The following is an 18,286-nucleotide window of genomic DNA, read 5'->3' on the forward strand; positions in this document are numbered from 1 at the left end:
TGTTTTATATTTTTGATTTGGATCCAGCTCCTGTCTGTGTAACCTTGAGTGAGTCTATAGGCAGAAGATGGCAACTCCGTTCAGGACATAAAGCTTGGACTTATTTCCTGTTTGTGACCAATACATACAGGGGAAAAGAAGGAAGAAGAAGGGAAGTAAACAAGAGATTGGGTGAAGTGGGAGAAAATGGATTGAAGAGTTTGGTAGTGTTAATGTGTATGCGTTGTGCAAAATGACCTTATAATAGGATAAATTTGAAGATTTAGGACGTGTATAGCAAAGTTAAAATGGTTAATGAAAACTAAACCAAAAATTTAGAAAAAAATTAAAACTAATTGGAATTATTTAATAAACCTCGAAAACCAATTAAAATAAGATAAAAATGTAGAGAAGCTTCAAGTATTTGTAAGTTTGGTTAAAAAAAAAAACAAACATTTTTATTACATCTATTAAGACTCTGGATGTCTACAACACCGTGAGCCAGCTGCTTTCAAAAAGTTATCTGTTTTTATTGAAGTTTTTTTTCTTTCACAAATCTTGCCTTTGATATCTGTCTGGCCTCTATACAATAAAAAAGATAAAAAATAATTAAAAACACTAAAGCGAAAAATTGAAAATAATTAAAACTAAACTGAAACTAAACTGATTTTTTTAAGTCAAAATGAGACAAAAAGCAAAACTAGTTAGAAATGACATACAACTATAGTAACTCTGGTGTACAGGTGAAAGAAAGAATGCATCCTCCTATATATTTTACAAGAGAGCTGCAAGATGCCAGGATAGTAATTCTTTTTAATCTGTCCTGTTTTTCCCCCTCTTCTCACTTTCTTGTGAAACATTCTTGATTTTTGCTCTTCCTTCTTTCACTCTTTTTATGTGTGAGAGTGGATGTGGAAGTGTGTGCTGGTTGTGATGTGTTTGCCAGTCCAGGACTTTAAAGCAGTCTAAAATCCCAGTGGGAAAAGAAACCCAGGTGCAGAGTGCAGGTGGCATGGCCACTGAGACATCCTGGTGTTGACAGACCTGCCTGCGTCTCTGCCTCTCTCTTTCTTCTCCTTCAGGGTTTCTCTCTCACTCTCTCTTTTTTCCCTTTTTTAACTCCTCTCTCTGTTTTTACTGTCAGTTTCCATATGATAACATGTCTTCATCTACAATCCCCCCTCCCTCAAATCTATCACTTTCTTCCACAGGGCGAGAGGTGTTCCTTCTCAGTGCAGATGTGGTTCTACTTCCTGTGCGGGCTTCGCAGCGACCTGTGGGCGGTCCTTCCAGCGGAGCTGGCCAGGGATGTCCTTGGCCAGGTTCTAACAGACACTTTACAACTGCTAGTGCGAAGATATGCCAGAGCGCGGGCTTCATATAAGAGGCACCTGCAAATCAGGTATTTTATCATGCATATTACTGATAATATATACATATAAATATAACAATGGACTCTAAAACAGTAATACACCAAGCAAAGACCTACACTCCATTTTGTTTCGTTTTTTAACATTTAAATAAATATGTCTCAATCGTTTTCATTTGTCTAATTGTGGATGGACTAACTGCTGAGAAATGCTGTGATGGAAGTTAGTCAAAGTTGATAAACAACTGACTTTTAATAAGTTGAGCACGTCAAAAAAATTGCAAGACGCTTATACAGTCGGAATTTTGTGCATGTCTATCCTTTAATGCAAATGTAAAAGGCAGAATCTGAGTTTGAGGAGTGGAGGCACCACCCACACATTCTAGCCCCATGCAGCACACACAGACTTTTTCCATCACGGGAACTTTTATCCAAAGGCTAGGAGCTATCGGAGGAACTCAGTTTGCTTCCACTCCAGAGTCTCTGCTCTGGGAGTCTGAAACTTTGACAGTAAGGCTTTTCTTTGGCCATCATTTCAAGAAACCTTTAGTATTTGTTTGTTCAATACATCAGTTGGAGTTACAGGATAAACCATGCTTCAAAAATGCCACATAAAGTGAACTCTGTATTAACAAAGATTGAGTGCAATATACATGAGATGTCAACGGGAAACCTGGTTTATGATTCTGGGAGATTTGTGTGTTTCTGGAAGGACAGTTATAAAGTGTGAGCATAGGCTAAACAGATGCCTTTCCAAAGCTTTTCCAGGTCTCCCTCTTGCTATAGTGTTCACATGGGTACTCCTATGCTCCATCATCTCTATTTTATCAGTCCTTTCCCTTTTGTTGTGAGAATTTAGATCAAAGGGAAGCAAAAAAGAGGTGATGATAGATGATGAGCAGCATTCCATAACCATTTAAGAAAGCAGATTTACTGGCATATAAGTAAAAGCAGTGGGTTGATGTAACATAGCACTAAGTTTTAGGGTGATCGCAAATCTTGCGAAATCCAAAGCCGGGACGCTTCAGATCTCAACGGTAAAATCAGAAGAAGTTCCTATTATCTAGCTGGCTGTGAAATGAGACTCGCAGTAGATAATCTTTAGGTGTTCTCAGCTTTTCAATCACATCCATTTTGTTTTTCTCTTTAAATTCACTCTTTCTGTTTCCCTCGTCCTGGAGATGTGACATTACAGCAATGTTGCTGTATGTGGAGCACCTTATGTGGAGTCTGTGTGAAGGTCCTGAGGCCTTGGTGTGCTACAACCCTTCTTCAGTGATTACCATAATAGCAGGTGGTTCAGACTGGCCATACCAAATCCACAACCTGTGTGACCAGCTCCTGACAGTCCTCGTCATTGTCACAGCACCTCTATCTTTGCTACATAGGTTGGTACAGTATGGTCATTTTTGTTATTTAATTTAAAATTTGGTAAGATGATAAAAAGATACTGCAATGTTTTCATACTTTCCATCTTACACTGTTTGAACAGAGTGAGTCAGATGGCTGTCACCACTGATTCTGGAAACATTTGTGTGGTGTGGTGTTTATTTTATTTTTTTTGTAAATGTAAACATGCTGCCATATGCAACAGGACATTTATGATAGATGCTGCGAAGGAGACCTCACCAGACCCACCGACCATTCCTGTCATACGCTGGCTAAATGCTATTAACCCCGAGGTCTTCACAGAGCAAGCTATAAGGTATACAAAATAGACCCATCTAACCATCTATCACCCATCATACAGCAGGCACACGGACAATATACATGTTCACTCTCAAATGCACATACACACTCTGGTATGCCAAGCAATCACAATCCCTTCCATCCTCCTCGTGTGTAGAGAAACATATGTGATTGTGTTTGGAGTTACAGCTGCAAACTGTATGTGTGGATATATAACGTGCCACTCAAGTGTCAAGCTGCAGTTGTTGTGGTAATATAACACAGATGCAAGGTAAGAAAGAAAAACCAAATGAATGAACTACCGTTGACGCTGACAGTGAGTTTGTTGATGCTCATGGTTGCTAAGAGCTTTACACATGATGCATTGATAGCATACACACCTGAATGTGCACAATTATATACATGTGTGTACATTTGTGTCCAGTTACTGTTGTGACCTCCACTGTGCAGTCAATCATGCTTTCCCCTCACCCTTGTCTCCACCTTACTCCCCTCTCATCTGCTTCACAGCCAGAGGTGATGTCATTGTGCGCTGACGGAGCACAAATCAAACTAACCCCTGCTCCCCTGCTCCTAAGTATCAGAGAACTGAAATTAGTTTATTTTTATGACCTCTTTATTTCTTTGCTCCCACCTCCTGCCTTCATTCGAAGGCGCCAGCAGCCTGCCAGTGGCTCGTGGCCAGAACCACAGGTCCTCAACCTTTCTGGCCAAATCTCTCCCCAGTCCATTAAAATAAAGCCCATTGTTATGATTATTCAATAAAGCAATGATAAAATCACAAAAGATCTCAATAAATCATCCAGCTGTACAGGCTAAAAAATATTTTCTGTATGTGCACATTTATACCCTGCGCTATTTATCTTGCCTGTGTGTGCGTGTGTGTGTGTGTGTGTGTGTGTGTGTGTGTGTGTGCGTGCGTGTGTGTGTGTATACATCTATATCTGTGTGTCTTGGTTTAGTAAGATGACCCGGTGCTGTAGCTGGATAGATTCATCAGAGCAGTTAAAAGAGGATTTCTCCTGGATTTGCGGTCTCAGTGACATCATAAATTGTGCTGTCAGACCGAGGCATAGTTTTCCTCAGTCAAGCAGCAGGGTGCACCCTGCTCTAGCCGTTTGGCTCAAATAGAATGGTTAATTTCTGGGCAGACACCCCCTGTGCTGCCTCCCGCCTCCTTGCTCTTCAGACAAACTCTGTCCATTCCTTCCATTAGATTTTATTGAGATGTATAAAGTAACATGGAGGCACACACATGTCAGCATGCTCCCACACTCGCACACATACTGTACATAACGACAAGCATAGGCTCTGAAGAGTGCACACGCACACACGCATTCACACACACCAAGGATACGGCTCATTACCCACAGCTGGCTGCAGCCTCTTGGTTATACAAAAGATGAAGGGGTGGGTACTGCTGTATATTCATGTATTTGGCTGTCTCCCAAATGTTAATTTGCTTTTAGCTGGCCAAGATTAGAGTTAATTCCTTCCCGGTGCACACTATAAGTAAGCGAGAATGAAGGCATTTGGAGACTTGGCTTGTATATGGAGTGAGTGACACTGAAGGAAGTTACCAGTGTTACCAAATATTCCCTCCAAAGCGTCATCAAAGACTTCTTTATCTTTCACTTGTGAAGCTTTTTCCTTCTTTGTTGTCTCTCACTAAGCAGACTTCTACCTCACCTGACACTGCAGAACTGTCAACTTTGTTTTCCTTCCTTCTCTCCTCCATCTCTCCCAGAGATGGCCTTATGGGCCAGGCATCTTTGGCATGTCAACTGAGGCTACTGACATCTGACCCCGGATGCAATCCCAAGTTGCTCCTTCAAATGCTGCTTTACAGAGACTGTCACCTGCCCAGAATACTCCTGGAAAATTCTTGTAAGTCTGTCGTTTTTGCATGCATACGTGGATTGTTACATGTTACTGGATAAGGGCTATAGTGTGTGTGTGTCGTGGACATACCTGGCTGTCTGTCTTTTCGGGGACAATTAAAGCCACGTTCTTTCATTCTTTAAAATTACATTTTTTTAATAACTCTCTGATCCCAAAGAGAACATGACAGGGAAGTGTTTACCTCTGTTTTAATTGCAGCGCTCTAATATCTTAAGTACGTTTTACAGACCTTGGGTAAGCTCTATCCATTTCATGAAGTTATAATCAGCATCTTTGCCTTCATCATCATTTTCACCTTGGTCATCATCATCACTAAATCAATAGAGTGCAGTAATAAACACTCAACAGGCACAGGCAAAACACACGGCCTGACCTTTAAAGATTTTCCCTTCCTTCCTTTCTCCACAGTCTTCTCAACAGTCTAACCTTTAAAGACTGTTGTGCACTCGCACATTAATTCACATTATAGCGACCTCATTAATAACAACTCTCACTGTCTTGTTCTCTTGCTCGGTCTGAGTCTGACTCAGAGGCTCCGCAATGCTTCTTTCTGCATGCTGCCGTAAATCAACGCTAGGAGCGCTGACTCTCATGTGTTATCACGGTGACGTGGTAATTAACCAGGAAGCAGACAGACAGAAGGAACAGCCTGACTGAATGCCTACACTACTGTGTTGCCTCTGCACTTCCACATACATGTACATATTAGCGTGTGTTTTGAAGCACTGTTGATGAAAAAATTCTAGTGTGACTAATAGATGGTTTGGTGAATCCACGCTGTTTCAGTTAGACTTTATTATAGCTAATTCAAGGCTCTTTTTTTGTTGATGGTTCATTTTCTAACTCTTTGTACCTGCCTTATCAAAGCACACTAACTTATGAGAAAACTGGCCAGCCAACTAACAGACCTTCGCACTGTGTAATAATTTCAAAACATACCTTCTCTACATCTACAGTATCACTTTTCACATTTGTACAGCTTACCCTAAATTAGAGGTGTACAGATGCACACACACACGCTCACAAACACACACACACACACACATGGCCTTTTTATTATCTTCAGCGTGTCTGCTTCCAATTACAGAGGTCTACAGAGAGGGCCCTTGTTGACTGGTTGACTGGCTGTCCGGAAGATAAACAGGTGTATGCATTGGCTTCGTATCAAGGTTGGATAAGCTTAGAGACAGAGAGGAAGGGGGGGAAAAGCATTTGAGAAATCAGCATAGAAACAAAAACACATTGGAATTATTGTGCGCTGCAGGAGTAGTGGAAACTCCACAGAGATGTGCCAGCACACTGACATGTTTTTCTGAAGTCATCTGCTGCTCCATAATGGGATCATTATTATAAGGCACCTAGTTAACCTGCCATGTTATCCAGCACCCCAAGTGGAAATTAATGTTAGTCACCCCTGTTTCCTGGACCACTGCAGCCACAGCAGTGAGATCCAGAACACTCTCTCCTCAAGGACCAATTACTAGACAGGCAGTGAATAAAATGATGGTGTAATCCACACAATGCCACCTAATGGACTGATTGGAGGTCAGGCTGTTTGACCACTTTGGAGTCTACGTGTTAGATTTGTTATTGTGAATGAAAATAGCCATGAGGGATGCAAAGGGAGTCTTGGCTAGAGGGACAGAAGAAATCAGCTTCCATGAACAGTTTGAGCACTTCCTACCTGCATGTTATTAAGGTGGCTAATGTTACTGTCACTGGGATGCTGCAGCTAATTTAGCCCTGCCATTTTAAAATAGTTCAGCATTAGTCAGAAGGAAGCCATGCTGCCCTTCATCACAGCGCCCCCTCATTGACTGCTGCGTTACATACTCTCTCCTATTCAAATGGCTGTCATCTCCCACACAGCTGACTGACAGACTGCTGGATGTCTGCCACCTCTGGAGCAATGGGCTTTTCCTCAGCAACCCCTGTCAACTTAACACACACACACACTTACGTGTAAGCACATAGAACACATATATAGACATCCATATGGGTTACACACACACACACACACACACACACACACACACACACACACACACACACACACACACACACACACATATACACACCTCGATCCTCAGCCCTATTCTCAGACAGCAACCCCCACAAGGACACCCTGTCAAAACCCCTTCCTTTTCACTTCCTGTCTCCGTGTACTGTGGATACCACAGCCAGGGGCTTTGAAATCTGTTTCTTTTTCTGTTTTTTTATTGTCTCTTTTCCTCCATCTAACACAGATGTGGATTTTTCTTCCCCTTCTACTCCACAGTGCCTTTTGTTCACCCGTTCTGTTAACATGTGTCAGGTTGGGAAGCCTTGACATTTTCCAATGTGCTTTTGTTCATGGAAATCAAAATGCTGCTTCACAGAATTGGGTTTTGTATCTTTCTAAACCTACATCCATAAGAGTGATATTTTCTGGACTATAGTTTGTAAAAAAAAAACAAACAAACAAAAAAAAAAAAACGCTGTACACTCGCCTACACACCCTTGGATGTATGTGTGTGCACGAGTGTTAATCTTTTGTGCATCCAGTTTTTTGTGCCAAGTGGTCCAGAATATCAAGATTTCATTAATCTGCACATTAATTTGTACTGTTCACAGATGTGTGTCACCAAAATGACGCTTAATTTTTCAGATTTTTGCCAGGAGAACAGCTCAGAAATGTCTACAGAGAGCTGCAAGGCGGGAGATGATTTCATGATGTCATTGTTCAACCTTTTCTCTTGCCTGAATAATGTTCCTAAGGCCTTGACTCAGGCCCTTCAACCATACCTGGAACGTGCACACATATGGGAACATCTCTACACTCTGGCAGGTAAAGTAACAACCTTGCTGCTGTGTCCTAATATTTAGCAATTGCTGCCACAATTTGGCATTGCACTGATTTCGGAATGAGCAGTTGTACAATCTCTAGTTTGTGTGCTCTAGTACTGTAACCCTGGATTCCTTTTACTTTGGAAATCAGGTGTCAGAGCTGGGAGTGACTTCATTCCAGAGTTGTGTTCTAGTAGTAGCAGTTAGAAAAGAACAAAAATGGCTGCAGATGTTCATATGTAGAACCTGGTCAGTGCTCTATGTACGGCCTATTTAGTCAGTCACAAATACACAAAAGTGGTAGCACAGAGTACATGCTTTACAGTTTTACAACTTTAGATGCACTACTGTTTTAAAGTTGGGGTTTGTAGGGCTTCTCTGACTTTCTGAGTGGGAAATCTGATTTGAGGGGGCGCTACAGTTGAAAATTTCAACTAGGAACTCCTAGGATTTTCTACTTCCTACTTCAGAAGTGTGTCAAACACACTGTGCCTAAAGTATGTGTTAAAATACAGCACTTTAAATCAGGTTAGTTTTAAAATGAACAGTTCGTGATAAACTGGAGAACATGACAAATAATCATTACATGAATTTCCGAGTAGTGAATTGAAGTAAATAAATTAAAATTGCATATATTTCATATTGTGTTGGCTGCCCTCCTCCTGGTCTCTTCTGGTGTCTGGCAGTGGCTCTTTTGGGTCCTGTTTGTTGTAGGGTACTGACACTGGATCACGGTTTGTTCCAGCAGGTCCTCCAGATGTTCAATCGTTTTGGGATCTGGAGAGTTTAAAGGCCGAACGAACACCTTGGGCTGTTATTGTTCCTTACGCCTCCGTAAACAGTTTGTGCCGTTTGGCAGGGTGCCTTTGTCCTGCTGCCGTGGGGTTGTGTGCTTGGCCTGGAGCAACATTTTAGGCAGGTGCTACAGGTCAAAGTGAGAGCTACAAAACCTGATGTCTCTCAGAATATTGCATTGTAATGCGATTCAATGTTATTCAGTGCACCTTGCCAGATTTTATGTTGAGTCTAATTGGTGAATTTTTAAATACTATGGTAAATCTTCCCTCAAAGAATATCTCAATTTTATTTTCTCTAAAGGCCAGTGTTGACACTGCATGAACATGAGCTAAAGCATAAGTATACTTTTACACAGACTATAGTTATTCCCCAACTCTCTCTGCCTCTTTCTAGTGCAAGTTTTAATACAGAGCTTAATCTGAGCTCCTGTGGAGTGTGAAGCTCTTTTTAGTGGTGATTCTTATATCCTGGGTAAGTGGTAATTATTGTAGCATAAATTAGGGTGATTGGAGAAGAGTATTTAGATGGATACTGAGCAAGGGAGGGGTCGACAGAGTGAATGAAGGGGAAGAGAGCTAGAGTGTGCCGCAGAAAAATTCTCAATGTCATTCAATCAACATTTATCCTCACAGGGTAATTAGTTTAATTATTGGACCGTTCCAAATCTTTGTATTATAATTTTGGTTACAGGATACCCCCAGTGCCCCCATTTCTATTTAAACTGTACTCTGAGTTAACTCATAGATTACATTGAGAGCTTCACTATTTCTCCGCTTTCATTGACGTTTCATCACACTGTACCAGGTTGCTTGAGATCAATACACAAGTCAATACAGTTGCAGGTGGTATAGAGTCTGAGAATCAAGTGACTTTGAAAAATAGGTCTAGGTCTCACCTGCAACAGAGCGCTTGTCCTTCGAAAAGCTATATCATTTTCTGTTCCGTTCTCCTCTTTTTCTGCGGCTAAGGTTACTTATTTTGTTAGGCGTCCTTTGAGATTTCAGTGCACTTTTAGTGCCGCTTCAGTACTGTTTCTCCCGATTGTAGCCTTTGGTTTTACAGCCGGGGCTGTAGGAAGTTTATGAGTGCCATACAACTTCATACTGTAGTTAGTCTGCCAACAATATGAGCGAGATATAAAAGGGCAAACCGATGACAAACGGTAAACCTGGAGAACGTAGCAAGATTCGTGCTATCAGGCCACCTGGATTTGATCGAGAGCATCTGATTTTAGTTTGAACTTGAGTACTCACATTTGGTGCAGATATTTTAAGAGAATACCATAACACTATATGGATTCATATAAATTATTTATGGCTCTGTTTTTTGTCATTCTTTGAAAAGTAGAGTTATTTCTTGACTTTTGATTTGTTGCTTTAAAAATAAACCCCAAAGCACAATAACTATAACATGAAATGTCAACTGATCTAATGTGTAAGCATCCACTCTCCATTTTTTTATCAGTATACAGAAACATGTTCATATTCCTAGTGCAGGGATAATTAGAACAGTATAAGGAGGTTTTCTCTAAAGAAACTTATCATTCGTATCATTTTGAAAGGTTTTGACAACATTTTCTGACATAGCTAAAAAATTCAGATTAAACACAAAGTATTGATTTCAAATTTAACATTTTTAGTGCAAAGTATGTGAATTCAGTAACCTAACAAACCTAACAGTTTGTTGCTGTAACACTAACCTTGTACTTTATCTTATGCAGTTTACCAATATTTTTTTCCCCAAGTCTTAAAACTAAATAATAATTACGGTCTGGAGTCATTCATCTGGGGCCTGTTCTTCGTACCGCGCTAAGTGAGTTAGCTGGATGAGATTGTTGACGATTTCGCGTGATCCTGGATCGTTCGGTTCCCCGAAGCCCATCCGGGACTTGCTGTCATAGCAACAGAGCCGTAAGCGTAAACCTGCTGGGGAGCAGGTTTACTTTATGTAAACAGGATTAGATCGCGGCCACGCAGGTATGTCCGCGTCATTCATACGAAAGCAACAGCGATATTCCACCACTGTTTCACCATAAATAAATAACATCAATGTAACTAAAGATAATGCAGCACTTGATCCTTTTATTGATGTCACACAGATACATACAGGTCATTTCCTAAAAAAGGGAAATGTACTATTAACATTCTATTACATGTATGTGATTATTACAGATGTAATTCATATTTCAGAGTAGTAATTGTAAATTACTTCGTGTAATCAAGATGAGAGACCACGGCTATAAAAGCGAAGGTGGATTTGGGAAGTCTGTCGCAGTCATATCCTGTCCGTTTACGCGAGCAACCCATTGCGGAAGGTGCAAGATTGATAAGGAGAGTCCTCAGAATTCAGCGTATATTGCGGGACAGACAGGATCCTTTAGCTCAGCGCGACAGTGTGCTCATAGAGAGATATCGATTTTCCCGTGAGGGTATTATTCACTTAACCAACTTGTTGACGAGGGGGTGCAGGACCACCACCTGTCTTTTTTTTTGCTCTGCCCTTTTCTTGGTTGCTGTTATGAACAAACAAACAGAGTATTCCAGGGTCTCTTTCCAAGAGACGACAAGCAATATAAGTGATAAATATTACCATTCTGTAGAATATTCTTATATTTCACTTTTACTTGTTCCCATGTTCTAGTGGGTCCTGTTGTGGCTCTAATGTGAAAGGGGATATAATATAACATATTATGATATAATATAATGTAATATAATATTGGATAATATGGTGTGATATGATAAATCTACCCTACCGCCTACTGGTGTTGGCCAGAGGGGCCGATGGCGCAATATGGCAGCCTGGCTTCTGTCAGTCTGCCCCAGGGCAGCTGTGGCTACAACCGTAGCTGCCTCCACCAGTGTGTGAATGTGAGAGTGAATGAATAGTGGCATTGTAAAGCGCTTTGGGTGCCTTGAAAAGCGCTATATAAATCCACTCCATTATTATTGTTATTATTGAATTACTTACGAGTTTGATTTGTCAGCAACTTTCTGCCAGCCCTCTCTCCTTGCTTTTGCAGCCTTTGCAGTGTTCCCTTGCGTTTTAATTAAACTCTGAAACTCCTGAAATCCCTCACTCAAGAGTTCTTGCTCTGCTGCCGAAAAATACCGAGCGCGCTCCTTCGACATTTTCGCCGACCAATCAAAGGGTTGCCAATCAGTGTTTCTACTATCGATGCGTAGCCCCTGTTGGGCCACCCAGTGATCTCACATTACTTCATCCAGCTATACTAATCGTCAACAACAGGTGTGTTCGGGGAACCGGAATAGCGAGCTCAGAGTTAGCGCGATGATTTGGTCTTGGATGTTTCATTTGATCTTGGATGTAGTAAGCGACGTACGAAGCACAGGGCCCAGATCTTCTTTAGCTGACCCTTGTTTTAAAAAATCTGCTTCCTTTGTTTATTATTGTCAGACACCACACGGACAGTACCTATAGTTGTCAGCTGTGTCCGGGACATAGTCACAAAATCCACCAATAGCCTTCTGCAACACCTCGTCTCCATGGTTTTGGGTTGGCAGGCCACAGAGGAGCCTGGTGCAGCCTTGTTCAAGCGTACTGTGCCAGAGAATGTCCTGGCTAAGATACCCAAGGACTGGAACTACACACCATTGGATGTAAAGGGAAAGGACACTGTTGCTAAAAGTATGCACAGACTGAGTTTTGCACATTCAAGATAAAATTCAAGGAATTTTACTAACATTTCTTTCTTCTTCTAGCTATCATATCCTTAGCAATTCAAGCATTGTCCTTCATTTTCACCAACCTGCCAATGGCTGTAGCATCCTTGCCACTCCCGATCCGCTTTCTATTCCAAGTGGCAGAGAAGCACCTTTCCCAGCATGCCCGGCAGCTGCGGTTAGTGGGCCTGTTGATCTGGGCCTTGCTGGGCTGCCTGATCCAGGGCCTAGAAGACCCAGACACACTAGAACAGATCAGTGGTCTGGCTCTGGACCGCTCAGCAAAAGACCGCCTGTCCCTGCTGGCAGAGTGCGTACAGGCGGCCATAGGCATTCAGCAAAAGGTAATGGCTGAAATTGATGTGGTAGCCACAACAGGTAGAGGGTTTAGTTAGAAATTACAAATAGTAGTGGGTTGTACCAGACCTATAATTTCTGTATATGATGACTGGCTTAATGTCTGTCATATTTTTATTCATTTGCCTTGTTAGGGTGTTCCCAAACCTTCAGTGCACAAAGTTATACAGGCCTTGGAGGAAAAACGACCAAAGTGGACACAACTGCAGCTGCAGAAGGCCCGCAAACTCTGCTCAGACAGGTAGGAGGATATGGAAAGAGGTCAACATTAGAATGGTGCCAACAGTAGCTTAAGTGCTATTTTTTTCTTAGTCCATCTTCCCTCTCATTTAGTATAGGCTACTGATGTCAGCCTCAAAATCTTTTCATAAAATTTATTTCCCCGAATGTAATTTTGTGATCGTCAAAAATAAGGGCTGACTGTCTGCTGAAGGAGGAGGTTCAAATGCATCAAACTGACTGATGGTATGTTTCGCTACTTGCCATAAGAATTACCTAGAAAAATACTAAACAAATGCAACTTAGACATGCATTTCTAATTGAGCATTCAAATTTTGATGTATCATGTAACCAAGATAATTTTTTACTGACAATCTGTATGAGTAAAATCAATGAATCTCAGATTTGTTTGTTGTGCTAAATGATGCACATGCTTGACTGAATGAACTGCAGTGTGGACTGATGGGAAAACAGCTTTCGTTTTTGGCTGATCTGTGACCTTTGGCGTTGCATTTTGCTGCTTGTTCCCAGAAATGTTGTCTTCTGGTCGCTCACTTAATCATAGCAAACTCCGGACACATTCATCCTCATATAAAGTTGATTCAGTAGCGTAACCATTAAAAAAAAAAATGAAATAAATAAGGACACTGAATAGATTATGACCAGTTCTAGGAAATGCTGTCTGTTACAGTGACAGGAAGAGGGGGTAAGTGCAGAGAAAAAAAGGCAAGAGACGAGGCGGCTGAGGGGTGGTGAGGGGGTGGAAAAGTGAAAGAAGAGTGATTATGTATCACCTGTCGGAGGCATTCAGTGGGATCATTACTATTCATTAAACTAACCTTCACAGGGAAGTGACGCCTGGCTTGTAAACAATCAGAATACAGTGTCAGAGAGAGAGCGAGGAAGAGAGAGAGGAAGGTTGTAATAACTCCAAAAACAACTGGCACTTCTCTTACTGGCATCCCGTGCGCACACACATTCAGAGTAAACGCCTTCACAAAAAACATTTGGCCCTACACGATCCCTCTTCAGTTCCTTCATCTTTACCTTCCTCTTTTCCTTTCCTAACTGTAAACCACTACCACCACCCCCTCCCCAACAGCACCCACCTTGTCTTTGCAAAGTAATTTGTAGAGGGGAAGATTATTGTTCTCCATCATGGTGACCCTGGCTGGGCTGACGGGATGCATACACAGATGAAGATGAATGCAGTTATTCCTTGGCGGAGGTCTGCCTCTTTCAGGGCACATTGGCCCTAATGACATGATTGATAGGCTGTCCCAAATCCAGAGGGGCCCTCATTAATCACCCTGCTGACTGAATCCAATCATCTGCTTCACCTGCACAGTGATGGACAGGAAAGGATACAGCGCAGGTGCTGACACGGATGCACAGCCACCATCACCGACAACACCACCGCCAGGGCGCCGGGCAAAAGAATGAGGCGATGTATATGGACGAGACGGGACTCCTCTTCTTTTGCAACTCTCAATGTCAAACAGCCAATGGCTGGCTGACAGGCGACACCGTTTCTGCCACTTTATAATTACAAACGTGAGGAGAGAGAGAACAATGACAGGGAGTGTATGTGAAAGAGAAGATTTGATGGACGGTAGTGTGATACCCATCCATACAGGAAGGGCAGGAAAACGGTGCCGGCATTCACCTGGGTTGGGAAAATACAAGCCTACGGACCTTGACATACAATTACATACAAGCTTCATACACACACGCACTCCAGTCCAGTGCAACGGCATCCTTTGGTTAAAATGTCTCATGTATCTCATGAATTATAATGAAAATAGTGAAAATAATTTTGGTATTTCTTGGTCATTTTCACCACAGAAGATTTGACTGGTCTGATTGGTTTTCAGATACTAGAGCAAAATGTAATTTTTTTTCTTTGCCAAGACTTACATTTTGAAGTTCTTTTGCCTTGTGAAGTAACTGAATAAAAAAAACAAACTTTAATTTTAATACAGTTAATTTTCCAGTCATAGCAATTTCTAAATTGTAGCCCAAATTCCTCTCCAAACTCGAAGATACTTCCTTAGCCAGAGGTGGTATTCAAATATAAGCCGACACCCTGCCTCCTTCTGCTCCTCTCATCTTCTATGTTCTTCACTCTGGGTTTTTTCTTTGTGTTGTCTTTACTAAGTTCTCCTCTTCCCATCTCTGTTTCACTCACAGTGTATTTGAACAAGGAAGCGAGAGAGGAGTTGCTGCAGCTGAACTGACTGAGCAGAAAATAGGCCTGATGCTGCTGGAGGTCTGCCACAAAGCAGGTGGCAGCAGCTACCTGAGGCAGATCTATCACATCATCCAAGGCAATGAGGTAGGGAAGTACTTGCTCTCCCCAGCAATTAGGTGGCTGCTGGCCTGAGGCCGCAGGCTGTTCAGGAGGGGGAGACAGAGGGAAGAGGGCTGCTGCTTGTGTGCAGTCTGCTTGTTCTGATCGTCTTTTGTTCAAGTGACCTCAAGGGTGCAAACCTACAGTGATTTCCAGTGTAATACACTCACCTCACATAGAGCAGAGGAAGCCTCGTGGAGTTACTAGACTCTGTGGAAAGCTTTTTGGAAGAGATTTCAATGAGGAAGAACATCCCTTTAAAACTCAAGTTGAAGTTATTTTATGAAATTTACTTCAAAAACCATTCTTCTAAAAGTCCCCAAATCGATTAGATTTTATTAGCCTATTGTAGCTAAAGTTTTCTGATGTCTAAAGAAGATCTTTGGTGGTTGTTGAAAAGCTAAAAATCATATTAAGTTGTTTTAACTGGTCTAGTAACACTTTTTTGGAATGTTGCCGTTTCCTGTCCAATGAAAATCAAGTTGAAAAAGCAAAACATTAAAGGTACAGTAAATATTTTTTTGAGATGACTTAATAGAAAAAGAGAATACTGTACTCATAAATAGTTAGTGTTAGTCCAACAAATTGATGCATTCTCTTACGCCATGTTGCCATGCCATCTTGAAAACTTGGACGTCCTTCCACCTAATTGTGTTTTATGGATGCTGCTAACTGAAGTTGGGGCTCTATAATGCACAACAGCAGTTGTTGATGTTTACACATCAACAACTGCTGGTTATAAGTTAACATTATGCCAGCTTGGCTCAAGTGTCCTGAAATGTACATACAGTTTGATTGCATTCTCACATTATATGTGAATTTTGTGTCTGATTCCATTCATTTTTAAATGAATACTGGACAGTATTCAAAAGTTTGCAATGGTTATTAACAAGCCTATCACAAGACACAAATGCTATTTTTGTGGGTTTTTTCCATCTTTTTTTTTTCTTTCGGTCTCTGAAGTCGCTTGTGTATTTCTGTAATGAGCACACCATCCCAGAGAGTTCGTAGTGCTGCTGGGAAGACTGTTAACCCTATCCATTCTTCTGAATGCAAACATGTTAGTTTTTCTAGCATGAAACAAGGACATGACATACTACAACTAAATCTTAAAAACTTTATTCTTCATGCTAAATGAAAAGGATATTAATTTCTTTAGTTTTAATTTATTTTTAATGCAACACTTCTTTGACATTTAGTCTTAAGACTAATATAATTAATATAACTACCTAAATGAGCCTGGTTATTTATTTTTTACATTTAGATAATTTAGATAAATTGCATTACCAGATCTCTTTACCTTTCTCTGTCTAGTTGGAGTTCATAATCTGTATCTAATAGGATCCAGCATGGACATGTAGAGTATGTGTTTTTGATGTTTTTGAAGTGTTAACACATATAACTCTGCTCGGCAATTTGAGAGAATGTGAATGGGAACTGCAAGAATCAAGAGTTGTCCTTCTGGCAGCTCCAGCGTCTCTACCCAGCCAAGGTCGAGGCAAGAACATGCAGGTCAGGGACAGACTGGGTTGGTGGTGAGGTGAGGGAGGAGGAGGTCCAGAGGCCATGTCAAGCTGACGGATGGGAATATACCGAATTCACACCAGGATGCCTATGTGTGCATGAACACACACATAGAGTCATAGTGTACAAAGACTCATTGCTATATGCTGGACCTATTGTGAGACACATGCATTACAACTACAGCAAAGGTTACAGAAACAGCACCAGAAAGTGCACTAGTGTAAAAAACCTGTTTCTCTTTCGTTCCATCTGTACGTATTTTGTTTTGATATATGTTTTTCATTGCTTTATTCGTTCACTGAAATATGGCTCAGGGTGGAGCCATACACGTAAGTAGACGCTAAAACTCCACTAGACTCTTTATTTGTTTGGTCTGTTCGATCTACTTTGAGTTTAGTTATTTTACTTATACAAAACCTTTTGGCCTCACTCTAGTTGTCAGACTTTTTCTTTACAGCTTATTTATTATCAGTCTTATCAATCACATTGCATCCGTCTCCTGTGTTTCTCTTCTTCCATCCCACCCTCATAACCTGCTTACAGGAACTGCTGATGTCTAAACTGAGTGGAAGCTCAGACTTGCCAAATGATCCTCCTCTTTTTGTGAAGTTTGATCTTGGCCCCGAGAGTCATGTTGGAGGTGCCCGTTTCAATCCTCTCCACCAGTTTGACCACATTGGCAAGAAGAAGCTGGATCAGGTGTGTTAAGCCTTTTAAGGTTAACATTGTATTATATTCTGGTAGCAAATAAGTGTTTAAAACTTGTTTTAGTTGTGTGAAACATCTTTGATATTCATGTGAACTTTTTCCAGTTTTCAGACTTTGTACTGTGTGGGTGTACTTGTGACATACAGCGTGGTGTCATTATGTTGAAGGTTAGAAGCTCTTTGAGTCTCTAGTGAACTGGATACTGTGGTAGTCTCTGAAGTTGTCAGGTCTTTCTGGGGCTTGGCTTTCCTATTCCCCTTAGGTTGCTGTCTTTTTCCGAGCAGGAGTTAGGCTGGCAGGAAGAAAAGAACGCCGAAGAGGTGAAAAGATGAGAGAAGTTTTTTTTTTTCTTTTGTAAAGAAGTGAGTAATGTTAAAGGAGAGTGCAGTCTTAAAGTGCACTTCTTTGGGGCTTTGAACCATGTAGCCTCTTATCCTGAACCTATCCCCAGGAGTGTCACCATGATGTTCATTTAATTGTTAGGTTTTTTGTTCTCCATATCAGGGTTGAGTCTACCTACAGGTAACTCACTGTAAGAGTTGCTCACTTTCCCCCTCATTTCCCCTCTATTACTATGATATCCCCCACTGTTAGGAGAGATACAATGGTACTTATAACACTTACAGCAGTAAGTATTTTCTCAAGATAGGCCTGTGTGTTTCTGCTTTCTTTTTTTAAGGATTAGAATTATAACTTTAATATTTATATTATTAGAGTTGAATACAATTCAGTTTTATTTGTACAGAACCTATTCAGTCAACAGTCACATCAAGGTATTTCATATTGAAAGGGAAAGACCCTACAATATTAGAAACCTCCAGTAATCAGACAATCTGCTATGGGTAACCACTCGGCAACAGTGGGAAAGAAAAACTCCTTTTTAAC

At 41.2% G+C, this 18,286-nt stretch overlaps 1 protein-coding gene across 8 annotated transcripts in view; it reads left to right on the forward strand.

The window, feature by feature from the left end:
• kiaa0825 (KIAA0825 ortholog) overlaps positions 1–18,286 on the forward strand; it is a 119,916-nt gene that overhangs the window by 36,885 nt on the left and 64,745 nt on the right. For 7 of the 8 annotated variants that reach the window (XM_080893436.1, XM_080893435.1, XM_080893440.1 and 4 more), the window contains 10 exons: positions 1,191–1,381; positions 2,530–2,736; positions 2,943–3,053; positions 4,785–4,924; positions 7,587–7,766; positions 11,978–12,208; positions 12,283–12,587; positions 12,735–12,841; positions 15,010–15,154; positions 17,237–17,392. In XM_080893436.1, coding sequence (XP_080749562.1) covers positions 1,191–1,381; positions 2,530–2,736; positions 2,943–3,053; positions 4,785–4,924; positions 7,587–7,766; positions 11,978–12,208; positions 12,283–12,587; positions 12,735–12,841; positions 15,010–15,154; positions 17,237–17,392 — 1,773 coding nt within the window. Of the gene's footprint in view, positions 1–1,190; positions 1,382–2,529; positions 2,737–2,942; positions 3,054–4,784; positions 4,925–7,586; positions 7,767–11,977; positions 12,209–12,282; positions 12,588–12,734; positions 12,842–14,167; positions 14,974–15,009; positions 15,155–17,236; positions 17,393–18,286 lie in introns of those variants that run through there. The other variant, XM_080893442.1, reaches the window with a different exon arrangement.

The sequence above is a fragment of the Rhamphochromis sp. 'chilingali' genome, assembly GCF_963969265.1.
Source record: "Rhamphochromis sp. 'chilingali' genome assembly, chromosome: 10".
Lineage (NCBI taxonomy): Eukaryota > Metazoa > Chordata > Actinopteri > Cichliformes > Cichlidae > Rhamphochromis > Rhamphochromis sp. 'chilingali'.